The sequence below is a fragment of the Nelusetta ayraudi genome, unplaced genomic scaffold (genome assembly GCF_046127955.1).
Source record: "Nelusetta ayraudi isolate G7.1 ecotype Tasmania unplaced genomic scaffold, CSIRO-AGI_Nayr_v1 ptg000084l, whole genome shotgun sequence".
Taxonomy (NCBI): Eukaryota; Metazoa; Chordata; class Actinopteri; order Tetraodontiformes; family Monacanthidae; genus Nelusetta; species Nelusetta ayraudi.
Genome location: NW_027466134.1, coordinates 6,530,103 through 6,550,988, shown reverse-complemented (window position 1 = coordinate 6,550,988; position 20,886 = coordinate 6,530,103). Strand labels below are relative to the sequence as shown.

General features: G+C 48.9%; 2 protein-coding genes across 7 annotated transcripts; both read left to right on the top strand.

The window, feature by feature from the left end:
* Nucleotides 1-512: 512 nt before the first annotated feature.
* c1qtnf7 (C1q and TNF related 7) lies at nt 513-5,040 on the top strand. Of its 2 annotated transcripts, none has more exons than XM_076045600.1 (3): nt 513-1,014; nt 3,013-3,324; nt 4,263-5,040. In XM_076045600.1, exons 2-3 carry the CDS (start codon nt 3,096-3,098, stop codon nt 4,889-4,891), a joined length of 858 nt encoding a protein of 285 aa, XP_075901715.1. In that variant the 5' UTR covers nt 513-1,014; nt 3,013-3,095; the 3' UTR covers nt 4,892-5,040. The 2 variants fall into 2 exon arrangements, with proteins under 2 accessions (XP_075901715.1, XP_075901714.1); XM_076045599.1 differs by having other exon boundaries at nt 515-1,014; nt 3,088-3,324.
* Nucleotides 5,041-5,342: 302 nt separating this feature from the next.
* On the top strand, nt 5,343-20,834 carry cc2d2a (coiled-coil and C2 domain containing 2A). Of its 5 annotated transcripts, none has more exons than XM_076045435.1 (39): nt 5,343-5,609; nt 6,055-6,136; nt 6,409-6,429; nt 6,679-6,759; nt 7,157-7,307; nt 7,590-7,681; nt 7,804-7,908; nt 7,995-8,078; nt 8,172-8,381; nt 8,473-8,635; nt 8,774-8,910; nt 8,994-9,125; nt 9,383-9,586; nt 9,751-9,848; nt 9,948-10,088; nt 10,257-10,413; nt 10,539-10,822; nt 10,927-11,104; nt 11,203-11,356; nt 12,233-12,380; nt 12,607-12,745; nt 12,824-13,027; nt 13,130-13,222; nt 13,311-13,402; nt 14,995-15,162; nt 15,275-15,332; nt 15,516-15,625; nt 16,478-16,574; nt 16,665-16,763; nt 16,881-17,057; nt 17,933-17,947; nt 18,040-18,243; nt 18,439-18,528; nt 18,618-18,731; nt 18,806-18,940; nt 19,045-19,167; nt 19,268-19,326; nt 19,871-20,048; nt 20,512-20,834. In XM_076045435.1, exons 1-39 carry the CDS (start codon nt 5,596-5,598, stop codon nt 20,695-20,697), a joined length of 4,977 nt encoding a protein of 1,658 aa, XP_075901550.1. In that variant the 5' UTR covers nt 5,343-5,595; the 3' UTR covers nt 20,698-20,834. The 5 variants fall into 5 exon arrangements, with proteins under 5 accessions (XP_075901550.1, XP_075901548.1, XP_075901547.1 ...); XM_076045433.1 differs by having other exon boundaries at nt 6,409-6,462; nt 7,998-8,078; XM_076045432.1 differs by having other exon boundaries at nt 6,409-6,462.
* Nucleotides 20,835-20,886: the final 52 nt, after the last annotated feature.

Sequence of the window (20,886 nt, the reverse complement as noted above, 5' to 3'; positions counted from 1 at the left end):
GAGGCTCCGGCCTGGTAACAAGGCATGTCGTCACCCCGGCAACAGAGCACTTGGCAAGTGGAGGACGTGCAGAGACATCTGCAGGAATTACATTCTGCTGGCTCGGGATTTAACCGCTCTGGCTGGCGCTGTCCGCCTTTAGAGCCGTCCGCGGGGGGAATCGTAAAGCTGCCCTCAGCGCTAACAGCCGTCTCGTCAGCTCAACATTTGTTACATGACAGCATATTTGGCACGCGCCTCTCCATCTGTAAACGTCTCCATCTGTATAAATAGAGGGCAAAAGGAACATTTTGCCCCCTATTATCTCTTTTATTACATGATTTACCAAATGCACACGAGGGTGACGGCAAAAAGTAAAGGTGGCTCGTCTGCCTCCCATTGTGTTCCACGTGTTGTCAACAATTTTAAACGTCAACCATCACAGCAGTGATATGAAGGAGTCGAAAGTAGCTAGAAAAGATTAACCTGGCTGTGGAACCTCACCGAAAAAGCACTTCTGCTGGTCAGTTCTGGCTCCATCTAGGGCTGAGAAGCAGCAGTGCAAGTAAAAAAATAAAATAAAGAGAGAGCCCAACCCCGAGGTCTGCGAAGCCCAAATAAGTATCTGTCCCATCGAGGACTCACAGCAAATCCCTGCAGGATCCCTCCGAAGGTTTCACTCGGGGTGTCTATGATTACAGAGTGTTCGCCCATGACGTAATGATCCACTCTTCACATTCCACATCCGGCTGGATCCCAGTTGTTTGCCATGGGAAGTTTATGAGGCACATAGGGGAAGGGAGTGGGAAGAGAGAGAGAAGGAGGGAAGGAGGGAGGGAGAGGGAAGACACTCAGAGCGGGGAAGCAGCTGGGCTCTGTGTGCAGATGTGCCGGAGCGCGGCGGGGAGACGAGGAGCATGTTAACAGGGAGGTCAAGACATCGAGAAGATCCGAGGAATGAGCGGACGGGACCGAGGCCACTCTGCAGTGATTGTGTCCGATGAACTTTGGGGATGAACAGCTGCCAACTGTGGGGTAGGATCACAGCTCACTAACACACACACACACACACACACACACCAAACAGTGTTAGCAACGAGCTACCCTCGTCCACAGAGTTATTAAACATGGATCGGAACAGACACTCCACCAACCACCTGCTTCTGCACAGCTGTGCCCATTTTGTGCATTCTTGTCCAAAGTGTCTCCATTTACAAAAAGAGATGGAGGTCTGTAAATCTTTAGAATCCTCCTCCTGTACAAGAAGCGTTGCAGCACTGATGGAGAGCTGAACACCAACCACAGGCTGTCAGAGAGGCCTCCCGCACTTCAGGCAGACTCACAACACCTGCATCAGAAGGAACCCGAAGCAGTGTTGATGTTTTGATGCTGAAGCATGTTTGGACAGTGGCTTTGTGTTGCCAAGATGTAATAAAAACATACAAAGACGTAGTTTTGCAAGATTTTATTGCCTTTCATAATAACTTTCATCATTATCATCTTGATGTGACAATCCTGAACGGAGATCAAAGCGCGCATGTGTGAAAAAGACATCCGACATTAAAAGCCATTAAATCATTGGTCATAAAAGTGTCGTGAGCGAGCTGGCTGCTGCAGGGAGAAGTCGGCGGGCGGGGCTTCGCTCTCCGAGGACCTCTCACCGTCTGGCCGTGACCACTCCACTGCCCTCAACATCCGAAACACGTCCCACCGGCGACGTCATCTTGTAACCGGGTGTGTTTGACACACTGGCACTCGCAAGGAGCCTGTTCAGGTCAGGAGTGCACATGCACTTCCTGTTTGGCTGATGTTATCTCGTTTGCGTATCTCGAAATCCAGCAGGGACTGATAAAAGCTTGTTGTTTTGTTTTTTTTGGGTTAAAGGAAAACGCACTTTTAAGAACGCATATTCCCAAATTCCGATGATGACCCCACTGTGGAAACCCCCTCGGTGTTCCCCGACGCCCCTCCACTGAAGTGAGGCAGCCTGGGCCGGACAACATTCTCACGCCCACTCCATCATAAAGTGGGGGGGGGGGGGGGGGGAAATACCATACATGTTCTATACATCCCCACCCAAAAGAAGCAAAGGAGGGAGGGAACATCTCAGTTGGCCGGATTCCACACGTCCATTTGTGGAATGTCTGTGCAAAGTCGTGGATCCCTGCCAAGACTGGCTTTAGCTGTGCAGCCCCTCAATCAGCCTCATTTCCATCAGCGTTATTATTGCTTCACCATATCTGGGCCACCAGATGAAGCCGCAGCATCAACGTGAAACACTTCTGCCTGCCGTTGTTCGTCGATGACGTCCCCCCCGGGAAAAAGCATGTCGGACGTTGGGTCAGAACTTGGGAATGTTTTGGCAAACGTAGGGCCTACTTATAAAAAAAAAAAATCAAATAAATAAAAAAAAAGGAGAAAAGGGTTTTGATTGAGTTTCCAACATGCACTTTGGTGCTGAGAGAATAAAGCAGAGACGCACTATAAACGCCACATCTGGCCTGGCTCTGCGTGTGATCACCCATCAGACTCGCTCTTGTTCCGTCTGCCTTCGCTGCATGACTTCAGCGCTCGTGCTATGCAGTTTCATATAAGTGCCTCAATAAGTTGGGCACCGAGGCATCTAGACAATGGTTCCTATTTTTTCCACATTTTACCCTCGAGGCTCACTTTGGAACATTTTAAGGGGTGTGCTTTGCAGACTTATAAAATAACTAAATCTGCTAAACAACTGTTTTCTACTAAACAGCAACTTGTTTTCCGTGCTAAAAAAAATGTTTTGATGTTCAGATATTATTACACCGCTACAGTAGCCAAGAACGTTGATGGAATCAAGGTTTTCATCTCATCCGTCTGATCTGATCTGATCTGATGATTCCCAGTTTGATCATGAAACATGCAAAAACCCAGAGAAGTGAAACAAAAGTGGGACATTAAAAAAACAACAATTCACATCATCATGACTTTGCCGAATTGGGAAATGATCAACAAATGGATACTGCTTTGTTTGTAACTGTCTTTTCTTACCTCGAGGTGCTCCTAGGTCTTCCACACTGCACCTCTGACTGCCTGCTGAACGCGTCTGAGTCTCGCTGTTTGCGTCCACAGAGCCCAAGATGTGGGCGTTGATGGGGGCGGTCTGCTTGTGCCACGCCGTCTTCGGCCAGCTGTTCGAGACCAAAGCGAAGGGCGCGCCGCGTCTCGTCTGCAGCGTCCCGGGGTCGCCCGGCCCGCCGGGCAAAGAGGGTCCGGGGGGGCCTCCTGGAGCGGACGGGAACGTGGGCATTCCGGGAAGGGACGGACGAGACGGCAGAAAGGGCGAAAAGGGAGAGAAGGCAGATGCGGGTACGTGAAGAAGCATGGTGGGTCAGTGCGAGTCCTTTCCCAGACACCACTGATCTGAGGCAGAAATGTTTGTTTTCCCAAGTGGAAGAAAAACTCACCACACACAAGCACGATAACTGAGTGATAAACAAGATGGTTGTTTTTTGATTGGATCCGAACCAAGGTTCACAAGCACAGGGTTCCTGTGCCTCTGCTCTCGCAGCCATGTGTCCGTTTCGACAAGCTGTCAGTGAAGCAGCTGCAGGCCCGTGTTGCATGTCAGCCTTAATCTTTTCTCTCACTCATTTCCTTTTTATTTGACACAGATTGGGCATGCCTTTCCAGGGTCGTGTTTGCTTTCCGCGCACAAAGCCAGGCTCCGGCTTCAGCCCAGCCGTGTTTGATTGCTGCTATTTTGCCTAAACAAACCCACAAAAAACTCAGCGCTAACAGTTGTTGGACGTGGTCAGATGTTGCTGTGAAATCTCAGCGACTGTACAGCTTGTTTATACAGAGCAATGGAGTTATGATGGATGTTCAAAACTCGGAGATCTCCTTTCATTATGTTTGTATGACTGAGTTGGTCAAACATGTTGGTGTGGCCTCGGAAAACACACGCAAGCACCGTATGTTCACATTTTAGAGTCCACTGATCCGCTGTTGCAACGTCTGGGGTCCTGAAATTAATCTCATTTGTGAAAACTGGGCGTCAAACTGGAAACTGAAAGAACTGGAATCCCAGCACACCCTATTATATGTCATATTTTCTTACACCTGACTCAAGCAGCCTTGCGTGGTAAATTACCTTAAGAATTCTATAAATTTCATAGAAGACGTTATATTTAGCCCTCTGTTGATAGCCAACTATCCAATATATGTTGATATATGCTTGCGCATCAACAATTTGACTTGTATGACAGAAAAAATGTTAATTATTTGTGTTGTTTGTTTGCTTTTAGGGTTAAAGGGCAGGGTGGGACCGACGGGTAAGATTGGAAGCCGAGGCGATCGAGGCCCTGCGGGGAAAAGAGGCCCCACGGGCGGGCCTGGAGACCTCGGCCCACTCGGCCCGACAGGCCGCGATGGGCAGAAAGGGGATAAGGGCCAACAAGGGCCAACGGGGGAACCGGGAACCTGCAAGTGCGGCAGCCTGCTGCCCAAATCCGCCTTCTCTGTGGGAATCACCAGCAGCTACCCGGCGGAGAACGCCCCCATCAAGTTTAACAAGATCCTGTTTGACGAGGGAGGGCACTACAACCCGCAGACGGGGAAATTTGTCTGCGCCTACCCAGGCATTTATTATTTCTCCTATGACATCACGCTGGCCAACAAGCACCTGGCCATCGGACTGGTGCAGAACGGCCAGTTTCGCATCAAGACGTTTGACGCCAACACAGGGAACCACGACGTGGCGTCCGGGTCTACGGTGATGCGCCTGAACCCTGAGGACGAGGTGTGGCTGGAGATCTTCTTCCACGATCAAAACGGTTTATTTGCCGACCCCGGCTGGGCTGACAGTTTGTTCTCCGGCTTCCTCCTCTACGCAGACGCAGACTATTTTGATGCACTTGCAGAAGACTATGCATGATACTTAGAAAACAAACATGAAGGGAAAGTTGTTTGGTTGTACTTTTACTTATTTTATTGTATACTTTGGTCAAGATATATTTTTGTACCCATGCTTGTACTGCTTGTTATATAACTCTGATAAACCAATCTACTGATTTTAAACCATTATTTAACACAATTTCAACTTGTTTTGTTTCCATCTCAAGTTGGAATGAAAGATGACAATAAACAATGGGGCTGTTCTTTTCTTACATAACTGGTGCATGTGTGAGACGAATTTCTGATTGAAAAGGCTGTTGTAATACCGTAATTGGCGATACTGCTGAGGGAAACTACGTAAATACCGTTGCGCGTCGGTGGCTTGCCGGCTTCCGTAGAAGGCGGACCCGTGTTGTAGCTAAATGTACTGATTGACATCAAAACGGACGAATTGAAAGATGAGTCGGCCGAGTCAGATATCCGTGCTGCTGCCTGCCAAGGTAGGTTGAGAAGTAGTTTATCCCGTTACTAGGCAGCGATAACGGTTCTTGTTTGCTATGGACCGAGCATGTCTCCATTTGGAAATACGAATTTTGGAGCTCATTAATGTATTTATTACGTAGTGAAATAATGACACGGCGAATTTGCTGGTCAACATTAGCTTGAAACATCAGTGACAGTTAGGTCTCTTTCCGCCTCGGATTATCCGTATTGAAAAGTGTTCCTTCATATTTTACGGCCACCATGGCTTCCACAAGGTAACGTTACTATACTATACGTTCTATTTTCTCCCCATCGGTAATGACGCCAATAATATTTAAATATTAGGTAGTTATTCGCTTTTGGGGACGTGACTTTTAGCAGTGCAGCTAACGTAGCCTCCGCCAGAAGTGTGGTGCGCGCATATTACTTCCGTTTTGGGAAACAGTATGCTGCTGTTTTGTCGTATTCTGTGTGCTTTTCTTTCCCACATTTTTTAAATGTGGGATTAAAAAATGTTTGCTCAAAATAAAAACCAAGAGACTGCTTAAAATACAATACTGAGCGATCAATTTACCGCACAGGCTAGAATACACACGCAGCCTACATCTGGTGGCGGCTGGTTTGAACGCGACGCGACAGACAACGAAACTAGCTAAGTTCTTAGCTAGCTGGTTGTAAACTGTTGCTGCCAGTTTCATAACTTTCCCCCTCATCTTTCAGTGACATTCGAGGGAAACTGGCGAAGAAACCGCATGCTTTGCGGGACACTTTGGCGAAAAGTAAAAATGAGGACGACACAGTGGTAAAGTTGTTTTACTTGAAGTCGCTCATATTTCAAAGGCATGTGGCATGTTGTTGTTGTTGTTGTTGTTGTTGTTGTTGTTGTTTTAAGATGCGAATGAATTGTAGTAGCTTCAGTCAGTTAATTCATCACAGTAGAAGAGCAAGAATTCTTCCTGACAAGACTCAACTCGATCCAAGGGGGCGGCTCATTACCGAGTCCTAAAACATTGCGTTACAAAGAAAACCGATCGTACCCTTAAGATAATAATGTATGTGTGTTGAACTCCACAGCCTCTGGTTCCGTCCACCAAAGTGAGTCGAAGGAAACTACAAACTACAATGGAGGTGTGTGTGGTGTGTGGTGTGTGTGTGGTGTGTGTGGTGTGTGTGTGTGTGTGTGTGTGTGTGTGTGTGTGTGTGTGTGTGTGTGAGACTTTTTCCTCCTTGTGTGTGCTGGCTGTTGGCAGTCTGACAGCAAGGTTCTCCTCCCTTATTTGCTCGGCTGCAGCTGCAAATTTCGCACTTAATGTTTGTCTTAATGAAATCCCCATGTTTTACCAGGAACAGCACAGCAGCGATGAAGATCCAGGAGAGACCTTAAAACGCACACTAAGGGCTCAGAGGGAAAGGCGGAGGAAGAAGGTACAGTCTCTTCTTGCACTCGTGTACTCTCGCTTTTCCCTAAATTCTCGTGGTTCTCCAGAAAACAGCATGTCCAGCCCTCTGTTCAGAGCCTGAGAGCGTATCTGGTACCTTCCACATGTTTGGAAGGGGACCAGAACAAGGTGGTTCCTGAGGGGAGAGGGAGCACCTGGCTGCAGGGTGTTGTTGCTTGTCGGCGCAATGTGTCAGCATCCTCTGTGACATAGCAAACGGCTGACTTCCATAACTGAGCGTTTTAGCACACACTCCCCTGTAGCAATAAAGGAAACGAACAAAGCAAAGGAGTCGACAGGAATGAGAAAAGGAATTTTTGTTAGAAAATGTCCAACTTGTGAGCATTTTGCAGGCGCTTTATTTGTTTCCTCTCGTGTACTAGGTGCTTGAACGGTCCTCAGCTCAGGAGATCTGTGACGATGATCTTGTGGAGGAGATCTCCACCGTCCAGCAACACAGTGCAGATGAAGGATCATCTCAAAGGGCAGCAGACCCTGTCGTGTTATCAAGAACGGCAGTAGGTTCTCTCAGAAGTAAGTACCAGTCCTATTTAGTGTTGTGTTTTTCTCTATTTATGCTTTTTGTTGTTTGAGGGTTAAAGAAAGCAACACGTTCCCAGTCATGATTAAATCATCTTGTAAAAGGATTTAGGTTTGTCTCAATTGGACAGATAATTTAATAAAATGACCACAACCAAGTGAAACAGGCCCGCAGACCAGTCACAGAGCCCATATTTTAGGGATGAGACAGTCTGTAACATAATAACACTGACTGTCTTGTGTGATTGTTGTTTTACCTTGTGCTTTGTCTTCAAGGTCTCCCCTCGAGATCTCTGCACGCTTCTGGCTCTCAACGTTTAGATGACTTCGTGACACGGCGCTTGGAGGAGAGACTGAAAGCAGCCAAAGTAAACCCAGCGTCGTCATTTGCCACATCTGTTTTATTTTAACACGATTAAGAAAGAAACCCTGCTTTGTATAGTCTGTAATCTGTGCAATTGGAACTGAAGCACGGCCTCTTGTGTTCCAGTCTCGAGCCGAGAGCCTTCGGCAGCAGCAGCAGCCTGTTCTGGAGCCCGTGAGTCGCCTTCAGAGCCTCCGAGACAGAGACACCGTCACCAGGTTTGACCGGGAGGTGAGCATCCAAGTCAGGTGTGGTCTGGTAGCGCCCTTTTAGCCGCGACGCTGACAGAGTCGTTTTGTTGTGGTCTCGGCTCCCAGCAGGTTGAAGTGGACAGACCCGGAAGACGGGACGTCCCCGCGGCCCTCAGCACCAGGGGGAAGTTACGCGATCCGGCTAAACAAGTAACAGTGGGCAAAGCGTGTCTCAACAATAACTTAGTTTTGACGTTTCGTTAATTTACAGGATGTGTGTGTTTTCTTTACAATTTTTAACAGGCAGAAAATGGCCCACCGAGCTCCGAGGAGGCGTACAATTTCTTTACGTTCAACTTTGAGCCGGAGCCACAATACAGACCCGAGAAGATCGTCATGAAGAGACAAAAGCCTCAGAAAAAAGCCAAGAAGAGCAGAGACGAAGGAGAAGACGGCGATGAGCAGGAAGATGCAGAGGATGATGAAGATAATCAGGATGAAAATGAAGACCAGGTAACTTTAGAGATACTGTGTTTTTTAAGGAGCTGCCGGTCAATAAGACCCCTTACCCTCTAAATACCTTGGATTCTTTGTCCCATCGAAGGATGAAGAGTCTCCTCTGGTGCACGATGAGGACGATGAGGATTTGTTTGTCATAGAGCAAACAGGACGGGACTTCCTGGACATGAAGAAAGCGGAATATGTTGGGTACAGACAGCGTGCTCAGCAAGCCAGCGAGCTCCTCTTCACGCCAAGTTTACAAATAGGTACGTTAGGCTCACTGCTTCCAGCTGCACTCCCAGAACACGCAATTCATAAAAAATCTATTCACAAATCCAAATCCATCCAAGATTTCAAAAGCTTTTATTCAAGTTTTAACATATTTTTTTTCTCTTTCCATCAAGTCCCGACATCCATTAAACTGGCTGATAACGTGAAGCCTCGTTATCCAGAAGATGAGGGTCTGTATGTAGGGGAGAGGCCGCCCATGTCCCGGGCCAACGAGAACATTGTGGAAAACCGCCTTTTGAAGACGGAGGAGGTAAAGACGACTTTGAACAGCGACATTCTGGCAAAACCAATTCAGGGGGTAGAGACAAATTCTTATTTGATCCCTTTGTGCAGGGAAAGCGCTGGTTTGGGGATGATGGCAGGATCATGGCTCTGCCCAACCCCATAAAGGAATCTTCCACCAGACCCCCACTCTTCCACATGGAGGCAGAGCTGGACCCCACCCTGCAGACGGTGTACAGGAAGGTCAGGCTCCCACTCCCACCTCGCACCTGAGGGACGGAGCTGTTGTCATTATCAAGAAAACAGAGCGTTCATTGTAATTTACCCCCCACCCCCCACGGCCCCCCATCGCCAGCATTGTTATACATCCTGTTAACTTTCTTCATGTATCCATTAAAGCTTTAAGGAAGGCAAAATGCATCGCAGGCACAGGTTTTATTTCATCATGAGTACAATTTTCCAGAACCTTGTTTGATGGATGATGTTGTTCACTCTTCCAGGCCCTCATGTCCAAGTGCGCCAGCCTGTACATTGCAGCAGACCCCGAGGGGGACTTCCAGCTTGATGTAGACGTCTCCGGTCTGATTTTCTCCCATCATCCTCTGTTCAGTCGGGAACACGTGCTGGGCGCTCGCCTGGCTCAGCTGTACGATCAGTTCCTCACCAGGCAGCGCAGCAACCTCACGGGTCACCTGTCTGATAAGGTAAACAGTCTGTGAATATAGACTCGGCACACAGGCGGGACGTTTCCGACATCCTGTGGTGTTAAAACAGCAGCAGTTGAAGGTGAAGCTTGGCAAAATGACTGGGCAGCAACTTAAAGCTGAAATTGTCTTTTCATCGTGTGCGTCTGGCTTCCGTCTTGCAGTTGAAGGGATTGAGAAGTGCCATGCAGAACATTCTGGATAGGCAGAGTCTCACCCAGGCCACGCAGCAGAGAATGTCTGAGTACAGTCTGGAAGTCAGGTGAGCCTCTCGCAATCATTGGCTTGAATCAACGGGGATCCCTCAGCAGGAACGATGCTAACCCTGCTTTTTGTTTTTGTCTGGGTTCAACTGTCGCAGGAACACTCGGCAGCTGCGGGACGGCGAGCAAGAGAAAGACAGGACGCTGCTGAAGAACGTGATTAAAGTGTGGAAAGACATCAAGGCCCTGAGGGAGTTTCAGAAGTTCACCAACACGCCCTACAAGCTCTACCTCAGAAGGTAAAGACGTTGCTTTCAGAAGGAAAACTTCATTTTTTAATTATTTGCACAGCAGCCAGATGCTCCATAATGTATATATGTGGACTCTTTGGTTCATATTTCTTCATCATTTATTCAAGTGTGATTTATTTTATTTTCTCTTTGTTTTTTGAATCAACTTTGCTTCAGAGAAAATGTGGACCAGGCTTCAGATGAGCGAGAGTACGAGAAGGAAATCCTGGCTGAGGTCGTGGAGTTGGAGGTCGAGCACGAGGAGGATTATCAGAGGAAGCTGCTGGAGTACAAGAAGCAGCTGGAGGAGTGGAAGCAGTGGAGGAGGAAGAAGGTACGTATGGGACACATATCAGTCGGTCGGATAGCGTTTCAGGTGTTCTGAGCTTTCCAAGCAAACGTGCTTCTTCGTGGAGCAACCACATCCGAGAGCCAACGCTGTGTATTCTCCCTACTCAGAGATCAAAGCAGCAGAAGAAGAGCAAAAAGAAGAAGCGGCAGGCACAGGGTGACACGGAAGAAGAAGAGGAAGAAGACAAAGACAACCAGGACGTGAGCGAACCTGACGGGGCCGGCGACGTGGGACCCCCGAAGCCGGAGCCCCCGGAGAAGCCGGACCTTCAGTCCATAGAGCAGTGGGTGAGAGAGAAGGCGTCCAGGATCCGCAGGAAACCCGGAGAGGCCATCCTGGTCCCGGAGCTGTCGGCGTCCGGCAACATCACGGCCAGCGACCTTTGCCCCAGGTGTGATGACAGCCGTCGCAACAGGGCATAGAGAGTTTTAGCCTTCAAGTTCACCTCCGTCATCTCTGTCTGTCTGTCTGTCTGTCTGTCTGTCTGTCTGTCAGGGCCGAGGTCGCTCGCAGGGACGACGTCGCCAGGCGCTCACTTTATGTCAAGATCCTGTACAACGACAAGGAGGTGTCCCGCACCAACAGCCGCGCCCTGGGCTCCGACTTCAGGGTGCACTTTGGCCAGATCTTCAACCTCAAGATCGTCAACTGTCCCCAGAGCATCAATTTGCAGGTGCGGTGAGGAAACCAGTGGGGAGCTGCCAGTCTGTCTCAACCTCTCAAACCGTGGAAACCCCTCCCTACCCCTCCGCGTGTGTCTTTCTCCCTCAGCTGTTTGAAGAGACCAGCCTGTCCTACTCGCTGCTGGCCCAGGTCTTCCTGCCTGTTCCCGAACCATCTGTCCTGACAGGCCACGCCCCTCTGGAGGAGTTTGAGTTCAGCAGCAACCAGAGAGTCATGTTCGACCACGAGGGCGTCGGCAGCGGTAAACACCTTCACACGACCACCAACATGCGTTCATAGCCTGAAGGATCACATACATGTGTGTTTTGGTGCGTGCGCGCTCTGTATTTCACTCTATTTTACTGACATTAAGAGCCGGGTATATGATGTCAACACCGTGCACGTCACATCCGCTTTTGTCACACGTGCAAAGCGTCCGTGCAGGGCAACTATAACTAAAATGTCAAAGCAGCAACGTGACTTCTGACCAGTGTGTGACAAGTTGTTGTCAGGATAAGCCATTTGAAAGATAGAACAATGTTTCTTACCACATGCTGCTATGCAAGTCATCCATCTCATTATCTTCCAAATGTCTCTCTTTTGATTGAACAGAGCTTGCTCTTTCTTTGAATGGGTTTCCAGTACTGATACGAGACGGTCTCTGCGCTTAAAACGCTGTCAAAACTGCCACTAATAATTTCCCCCCCCCGCAGCCTCCATTTCTCAACTGGAAAAGAAGTAGAAAATGCACGCAATAAAAACAAAAAACAGACCCCAATCACTGAGATGCAGATTCGCACGGGATCAGTATTATCACAGGACGTCTGTGTTTGGCGAAATAGGGCTGATTGCCCTATTCGCACGGGATCAGTATTACCTGGGGACCTCTGCTAATTTGTGATAATCACGGAGGACGTCTGTGATCTTGATCCCGTGCGAATGCACCATGTCTGTCAATTGTAAAGTAAAAATTCCACCGCAAATTACCTACGATATTTCGCCAAACACAGGCATCATGTGATAAACAAAGAAACACAGATGTGGGGGGAGGTAATACTAATACTAATCCCGTGCAAATAGGGCTTAAGAGACACATCTGACTCTCTGTCTGTCTGTCTGTCTGTCTGTCTGTCCGCAGATGTCCCGCTCTCGTTTGAGTCGGACGGCAGCAACAGACAGACCTTGCTGACCTCTGGGAAGCTGTCGTGCTGCGTTTCCTGGGGGATCGGAGAGGACGACGCGCCGCTCGCCCCCCCGGTGTCTCAACATCCTGCTGGCCTGCACAGGTGGGTCACTTTAATGAGTGGTTAGTTATCCCATGATTAATACTGCTCATGGGCTTTTTCTGAAGCAAGCCACTGTTTTGTTAATAGTCAGAACCATTGTTGAGTCTCACAGATTTATAAAAGCAGTGAAAGATTGTGTCACTTGTATATGGAACCAACTGCCAGCAGCTGTTCATCTGTCTTTACTTTCAGTATCTAACAGTCAGTCCTCTTTGTTTGTGTTCAGTGGTTTGAGCCATATGGACGCTGTCTCATACATTGGAGCATCGGGACTTTACGACATGAAGAAAATCCGAGAATGGGCCACGCAGTCCCGACTGGATCCCAACGACCCGAAGAACACCTCCATCATGCAGCTTCTGAAGGTGAGCGTCTCAACCGTTTGAAAAGGGTTTGGATGTTGTGTGCCGGTCGGCAGCTGGAAGGTTTTTGTGCCCCGGCAGGTGGCCACCAGCGGAGAGGTGACGGCTCCCGAGTATTTCCGCCTGGAGCAGCTGCAGGAGGAGTTCAACTTTGCCACGGAGGAGGAGCTGGAGAAGTCCAGGAGGTTCCGCCTGCTGCGGCTGAGGAACCGCGGAGTTGCGGAGTTCCGCAATCACAAGAACGTTCCGGCCGTGGAGAGGGAGGTCACGGAGAAGGTGTTCCAGGTCGGCCAGCAACGTCTCACAGACTGTCGCAAAACAAAACTAGATTTGATTGGGCCTCGATAAGGACGCCTCTGCTGTCTTGCGGCTGTAAATTGTTTTCAGGAATACGAGAAGCGGTTGAAAGACGGAGAGACGCTCGACACTAAAGAGCACCTGGATTCCCACCGAGCCTTAGTAGCCAAATACCTGCAGAAGGTCGGAAGCCCGACGTTGCCAGCGTGAATTTAAAAGCCGTCACTGCAGCACCAGTTGATAACAATTCTGGCTTCTTTCCTCCTTTCAGATCCGAGAGTCGGTCATCCAGAGATTCTTCCTGGCCAAGCATCACTACCACCTGACGGACATGGTGGTGGAGGAGGAGATCCCAACCATCGGGTAAAGTCTTCCCCTCTAACCAAGCGGATCTTAGACTCAACTGCCATCTTCTGATGTGTTTTGCATGTTTTTTTTTTCTTTTTGCTAGCATATGTGCACACGGCTGTCGACTGCAGTCTCTTCTCTCTTTCTCTTATTGCCATTTGTCGCGTATATATACTTTTTTTTTTTTTTTAAAGAAATATTTAGAGAGCAAGTTGGCTGATGGTCAGAGTATATGTAATGCCGCTATCTACCTGCCACTATTCCATTAGCAGGGTTTTTTGGCACTTGGTAAAATCATTAATTTAATAACAGGAATAAATCAGAAACAGAAAATGGCAGATCTCCAATGAAAGTTTTATCAGTGACCGAGAAAAATGGTTAAAAACTTTCCCGGTCTTAAATAAATAAATGTAGTATAATAAATTAGTATTTGAATGAAAAAAACCTGTTGGTTCTTGACCAAACACTTTTAGACTATTTGTGTATTTATTTATTTAAAAAGAAACACAAGCACTGTCAGTCATGTCTAAAGAATTGGTTTGATTAAGCAGTCGATCGATCAGTCGGTCGACGGCTAATCACAGTTACACTGACAAATGAGGGGAAGAGGATCTGGACCTGGACCTGGACCCAGCAGGAAAAGAACGGTCCTTTCTTTTCCTGCGGGATTCAAAAGGCAACCATCAATCACTTTTTTTTTTTTTGCTTTTCTAAACTATTGCATGAACATGTTGTAATCTTTTCCTGTTTTTAATTTTTCTGTTACTCCTCTGCTGTGCATATTAAACAGTGGCGCAGGTCCAGGGTACGTTGTTTTACAGCTTTTACCCTCCTCTCCTCCCTCGACCCCGCCTGTGTCCGTCTCTCTCTCTCCCTCCCTGTGCACAAACTGCAGTCCTCTGAGTAGCGATGTAGCGCAGCATTCAGTCCTTTCAAGATGGAACACATTTTGCTCACTTGCGTTCCAAATGTCTTAGTTTTCTGTTTGACCCCCCCCACCCCTCCCCACGAAGCATTATGAGTGACAGATTTATTTGTACTATGCTGCTGTATTAAATTCAAAGAAGTGGAAAAAACCCCGGACGCCTTCGAGCCAGAGTGTCGGCCTGAGTGGAAAAACATTCTTCCTACAAAACAGGCTCCTTTTAGTCTCCCAAGTTTTTTGCCTTTAGTAAACAGCTTCCTTTGCAACTAATATTTCATTCAAGTTGGGTTGGAACGACTTCATGCTGCATGATGGCGCTCACTGCTTCTTGTATAGAAAAAAATCAGACGAGGTCATTTTTTAATTTTGCGCAACATCTTAGTTGTTCATGCCGTGCGGCTCTTTGAGGTTATTTGGAGTGAAAGCATTTTAAATAACCTCCATGTACAATGGGCCAAACTGGTAAGACTGCCCACTGCCTCTCACATAACCATGATTTGCATGGTTATTGTTTTTAAAAAAAAAAAAAAAAAAAACATTAAATCTTGTTTCTTGGACGGACTGAATGGTGTCAGTAGTGATGATCCTGCCCAACACTCTCACTCACAGTTTCGTCAGTGCTTCTCCTCAAAGGAGCCGGCGGCCGGCAGGCAGTAACCACCGTCTGCTGCGACTCCTGCAGGCTCCTGGGAATCAACCTGTTCAAGCTGGCCGAGCCCAAGCGGCCGCTGAAACCCCAGAGGAAGGAGAGGAAGAAGGTGACGGCGCAGAACCTGGCCGACGGGGACGTCAAACTGCTGGTCAACATCATCCGGGCCTACGACATCCCGGTCCGAAGGCAGCAGAACAAGTGAGCACCACGAGGGAGGGGAACTGTTGAAGAAGAACGATGAAGATGGGAACACAACACTGAACGTTCACCTTTGTGTGGTCTGTTGTTCTGTTTTGTTTTTTGACTTCAGTAAACCAGGGCTGTCCTCTCAGAGTGCCTTGCAGGGCAGCGACTGGCTCGTCAATCAGGTACAAGACACAATAACAAGACAGTTGAGCAAAAAAAAAAAAAAAATGGACCCAGACGTAAAATTCTGAAGGTATTTCCTGTACCTTTAAAGCTCTGGACCTGCAGCTAAAAGACACCGTGTTGACCGACGTCCTTCTGTAGTGTTCGCCCTCCAACACTCGGTGTGTGTTTGTGCCTTGCAGGTGCTGGTGCGACCCTTCGTGGAGGTCTCCTTCCAGCGCTCAGTCTTTCAGACCACCACGGCCGACGGGCCGAACCCCTGCTGGAACGAGGAGCTGCAGCTTCCCTTCAGGTGACCTCCGCTGCTCCGCTGCTCCAAGTGCCTTCAATCTCGTTCACGCATATCCAGCAGCAGCAGCGCCACGCACTGCAGCACAGTCATTTCAACACAGGTGTGCAGGCCCGTAAACTAGGATTATGAAACTAGTGAGGTACAAACCACCAAGCAAAAAAAATGTTGAGCACTTATTTAATTTAAAGTAAAAATAAATAGTGTCAATAAGACACATAATGTTATTGACTGGATCTTTATCATCTTTTGGCCCTCTCAGATAAAGATATTTATTATGAAAAGGACAGACAGACAAACTTATGATCAATTCATGCAAATGTGACAAATAATACAGCTTTTTTTCATCTCAATTTTAACCAGACAAGCATTTGAGAACACGTTCTTATTTACAAAGGCTGTCTAATCTTCACAGTTTATATGTATATATATATATATATATATGTATATATATATATATATATATATGTATATATATATGTATATATATATGTATATATATATATATATATATATATATATATATATACATATAAAAATATATTATTTACCTCGGGTACCTCACAGCTCGTTGCGGCCATGGTCGTGTGCTGCTGTTTTGCACATAGCAGATGTGACGATGCTATTTCTGGACACGGCCAAGCGTCCGCTGTTGCGCAACACATCTTCTCTGGCTGTTTGGAGAGCGCGCAGCCTTTTCCACCCCATAATTCTCAGTAGAGGCTTCTGGACAGCTCCCCCAATTCTAATTACTGGCCAAATCCGTGTTATTTGGTTTGGGAAACAAACATTTACGACTCACTCCGGACACGCCGACTTAACTGAGCTAACGATCAGTGTGGTGGTTCCCCTCAGCGCTCCGAACGGCGACTACAGCGCTGCGGCCCTGCAGTCGGTCAGAGACGAGGTCTTCATCAGCCTGTTCGACGAGGTGCTCTACCAGACCGGGGTGGTGAGTGGCGGGGCGCCGTTCACTCTCACACGTTCCAATGATGTTGCGCCGTGTCGTTGATTCGCGACCCCCCCACCCCCCACCCCTCAGAGCGACAGAGACAAGGGCAAGTCGGTGCAGACCCTGGTGGAGAAGCACTGGCTGGGCTCGGTCAAGATCCCCTTCAGCACCATCTACTCGCAGAGCAAGGTGAGCCTCGCCTCGCGATCCGCACCCGACGGGCCTCCAGAATGTGAGCCGACGCCCTACACACTCCCTCACCTCCCCCCCCCCCCCCCCCTCTTCCCTCCCTGTCCTGTCCGCCAGATCGACGGAACGTTCAAGGTGAACACGCCGGCGGTGCTGCTGGGCTACGGGAAGGAGCGGAGCTACGGCGTCACCAGCGGCTACGACGCCCTGCGCAGTCAGACCGAGGGGGCCTTCATCACGCTGTTCATCACCATCGAGCCTCAGCTGGTGCCGGGGGAGGCGGTCAGAGAGAAGGTCGGTCTTCTGGCTTTAAGGTGCCCATGACGTTGCGTACGGTGGCCTGCAAGGGCCAAACGCGACACAATCGCCTAATGCGCCTTTGTGGGCGAAAACAGCTGCAGGTATGGAGAGCCGTCCTCGGTCTACCTGTGTGTCTCTCCACTGAGCTGTTCCGCTAAGAGCGCCCCCTGCAGGTGTGACTGGTTTATGCAGAGGTTTTTTTTCACTTGCTTTGTCTCTTTCACTGACCCGTAGTCGGCCCCTCTGGTCGATTTCTGGTAAGAAATACTTTACATTACGAGGTTAAAACTGCCTTGAAACACAAAATTCAAACTGTGATTAATCGCAGTTAACTATAAAGATTCTGCGATTTAAAAAAAAAATGAATTGTTTGACAGCCCTGGTTTTTGTACCTTGTTCAGACTTGTGTTTGTGTTTGTGAATTTGCATCGGCCCTTGTCGGCCACCGTAGTTGCACAATCAAAAATGAGATTGATTTTTGTAATCTAAATTATTGTGCAGCACTGAATGCACTCAAAGACTTTGATAGCTGTGAAAGTCACGTCTTTCAGCACAGGATGTTCCCACCCTGCGTTCACATACGTCTTTAGTTTCTTCAGTTAACGAGCAGTAAAATAGTGTAAAAGTCTGTCATTTTCCTGGAAAAGTGGACTGAGGGTTTGGGTCGAGGTCAGTGTATCGTGATCCCTTTGTGTTCCCCCCCCCCCCGCGATGCTCTTTGCGTTGTTCGTCCACCGCTTCACTCCCTCCCAACGTGTTGATCATCTGTCAGTAGTCAGGACAGCGGTTGGCAGCGTCACATTTCCACATTCACCATCAAGCTTTTGTGTCATCTTGTGTTTTTCTGCTCTACCTGCCGCATGTGCTAGATAAAGGAGCTCAAGGTAACCACATAAATCCAGAGCACCAGTTAACATCACTCCCGCTGGCCCTCCCTTACCCGTGACCTTTTGACCCTGACGCCTCCTCTGTGCAGTTTGACAGCGAGGAGGACGAGTACTTGCTGCAGGCGGCGGAGAAGTTCGAGCGGGAAGCCGCCCGCCTGCACCCGGACAGGCTGTGCACGACCACCGTCATCGACCTGAGCGGGAAGACGGTCTTCATCACGCGCTACATCCGACCTCTGAACCCGCCCAAAGAGCTGCTGCCCTCCTCGCCAAACAACCCGCAGGAGTCCTCGGTCAGTCGGGGAGAGAGAGAGAGAGAGAGAGAGAGAGAGAGAGAGAGAGAGAGAGAGAGAGAGAGAGAGAGAGAGAGAGAGAGAGAGAGAGAGAGAGAGAGAGAGAGAGAGAGAGAGAGAGAGAGAGAGAGAGAGAGAGAGAGAGAGAGACTTGGTTTCTCCGAGCATCTGTTTGATGACAGCCTCTGTCCGCAGGCCCAGGTTGCCAGGTTTGTGTCGCTCATCCCCTCCCTGCCCGACGAGGTCCTGTTCGCCCACAGCTGCGACCTGTGGAGCACCTGCGATGTGAGTCCGCCCTCCTCAGCCACGACCCGCTGCCATCATCGCCATCGTAGTTTCTGCTACCCTGCCTTTTTTTTATTTATTTTTTTTAGCAATTTCTCACCCTGCTGGCGGGCGACGAGGAAGAGCACGCCGTCCTGTTGTGCAACTACTTCCTGTTTATGGGGAAGAGGGCGTGGCTTATAATTGGCACCGCCATACCAGAGGTCGGTGAAATCATCCCGTTGTGTCAGTCGTTTTTCTCTCGGCCGACTTCAACGTTTGAAAAATCTTCCGTCAGGGGCCGACGGCCTACGTCCTGACCTACGAGCAGAGCTGCTACCTGATCTGGAACCCCAGCAGCGGCCAGCGCTACGGCCAGTACGACACCTTCTGCCCCCTGCAGGCGGTCGGCGGGCTGGTCAGCGCCGATAACGTGAGAGCGACGACCCCCCCGGCCGCGTCTCTCCAAAACCACGTTCCCTCGGGCCTGACAGTCTCTGTCTCTGTCCTTCTTGCGGAAACGCCTTTGTTCTCCAGGTGTGGCTCAACACCCAGGAACACTCGTCGCCCATGAGGATGAGCTTCGACGTCACCAAGAGCAACTGCTGGAAGCCCTTCTTCTCCCGCTCCTTCTCTCACCCGGGCCTGTCCAGCGTTCAGGTGAGGGCTCCTCGAGGTTTCCAGCCGTTTGGGTTTTTTTTTTAAGTCTCATTTTTCTTTTTCTTCACCTCCCGTCTTGTCACCCCCACCCCCCCACCAGCCTGAACAGCTGGTTTATCGGCGCCCGGACAAAGCAGCTGCGGCAGAGCTCCAGGACAGGCGAGTCGACGCTCCTGCAGCCATTCCTACAATTTACTGTGGTGTTCGCGTCCAACAGAAACAGCAGAAGGCATCAATACGGAGCTCTGTTGGAATACAGTGCTCATGCCTTCCTCTTACTCCTCTCGCTATTTGTGGAAAGCTCATATTGAGCCAGTCTTTTGTTCCCACCAGCTTAAAATACCCCGGCTGTTTGGGAAAATTCTCGCTGTGTTTTGAGCGCTGCTAGATTCTCTGTTTGACGTTTTGCAGCTGTGGCCGTGGTAGCTGGTGATGTAAGGAAACAAAAGTGAGCTGATAAATGCAGCAACGGAAGGCATCTGAAATTAGCTCGATGGGGCCTCTGCCCTCACAACCAGGTGTTTAACATCTCAGAATCTTTCCTATGGAATAATACATTTAATTCAAAATATTCCAATCAATCCAAGCACCTCTAGGTTGACCAGACTGAAGTTTTTTGTTTTTTTTTAATCCAAACGATCCACTGCGGTCTCCTTCACGGAGCTGGAGCCATGAAACCATTCCGGCTTTTCTCCCTCTCCAGAATCGAGAAGATCCTGAAGGAGAAGATCATGGAGTGGCGACCCCGACACTCGACGCGCTGGAACCGCTACTGCACCACCGCCCTCAAACAGTTCCTGCCCAAGCTGGAGCAGAGCGGAGGGCGGGACATGGCCGAGGCCCACCGCCACGAGCTGCAGAGCCTCCTGGGGGACAGCAGGGTTAGCTGCCAGGATCACGCTTCCATTAGATCAGTGCACGTCAATGCATTACGCACAGTCACACGGACCTGGGCGGAGCCGTCTGGCGTCATGTGCTGAGCAGAAGCGACGGTGTTTCCGTCTTTAATAGCCGCTTTTTCCTATTTCTTTCTTGGCTAATTGTTGAACATTCAAGACTGTTAGCTAGCTAAGAGTAAGCTAATCAACTAGCACATAAGAACATTGGATAGTGAGCCGACATTAGACTTGAGCTACATCTCAATGTGGTGTTGTTGAGGGTGGGAAGCGTCCCATCACTGATGTCAACCTTTTGGCTCGTGCCTGCATTTTCACACACTTCTCAAATGTGAAGTCACTCCAGTCTTCAAAATAGTGTCCGCGCGAATATGCAAAGTGGGACACATCCTCGACCTCTTACATTGTAACTAATCCTTATTTCCTACTTCTTTTTTTTTATCGCTAGATTTCTGGATTCCCTTTGCACCTGCCGTTCTCGGAGATCCGGCCCATCATCGACGCCGTGCACAGCACAGGGGTTCACAACGTTCAGACCCCCAACGTGGAGTTTGCCCTGGCCGTGTACGTGCACCCCTACCCCAACAACGTGCTGTCTGTGTGGGTGTACCTGGCCTCACTGGTGCGTGTGTAGTACAGGAGTTGAATTGTTTTTATTTCATTTTTTTTTTAACTGCATAACCAGTCCTTCTACTGTGAGTTGTTGTCTTTGACCCTTTTGGGACATTTTGAACCTTTTCAGCTGGAGCGTAATCATGTTTATACAGAGAGAAGATTGTACAGTCATTTCTTACCAGAGAGATTAAAAAAATATTGAAATTTG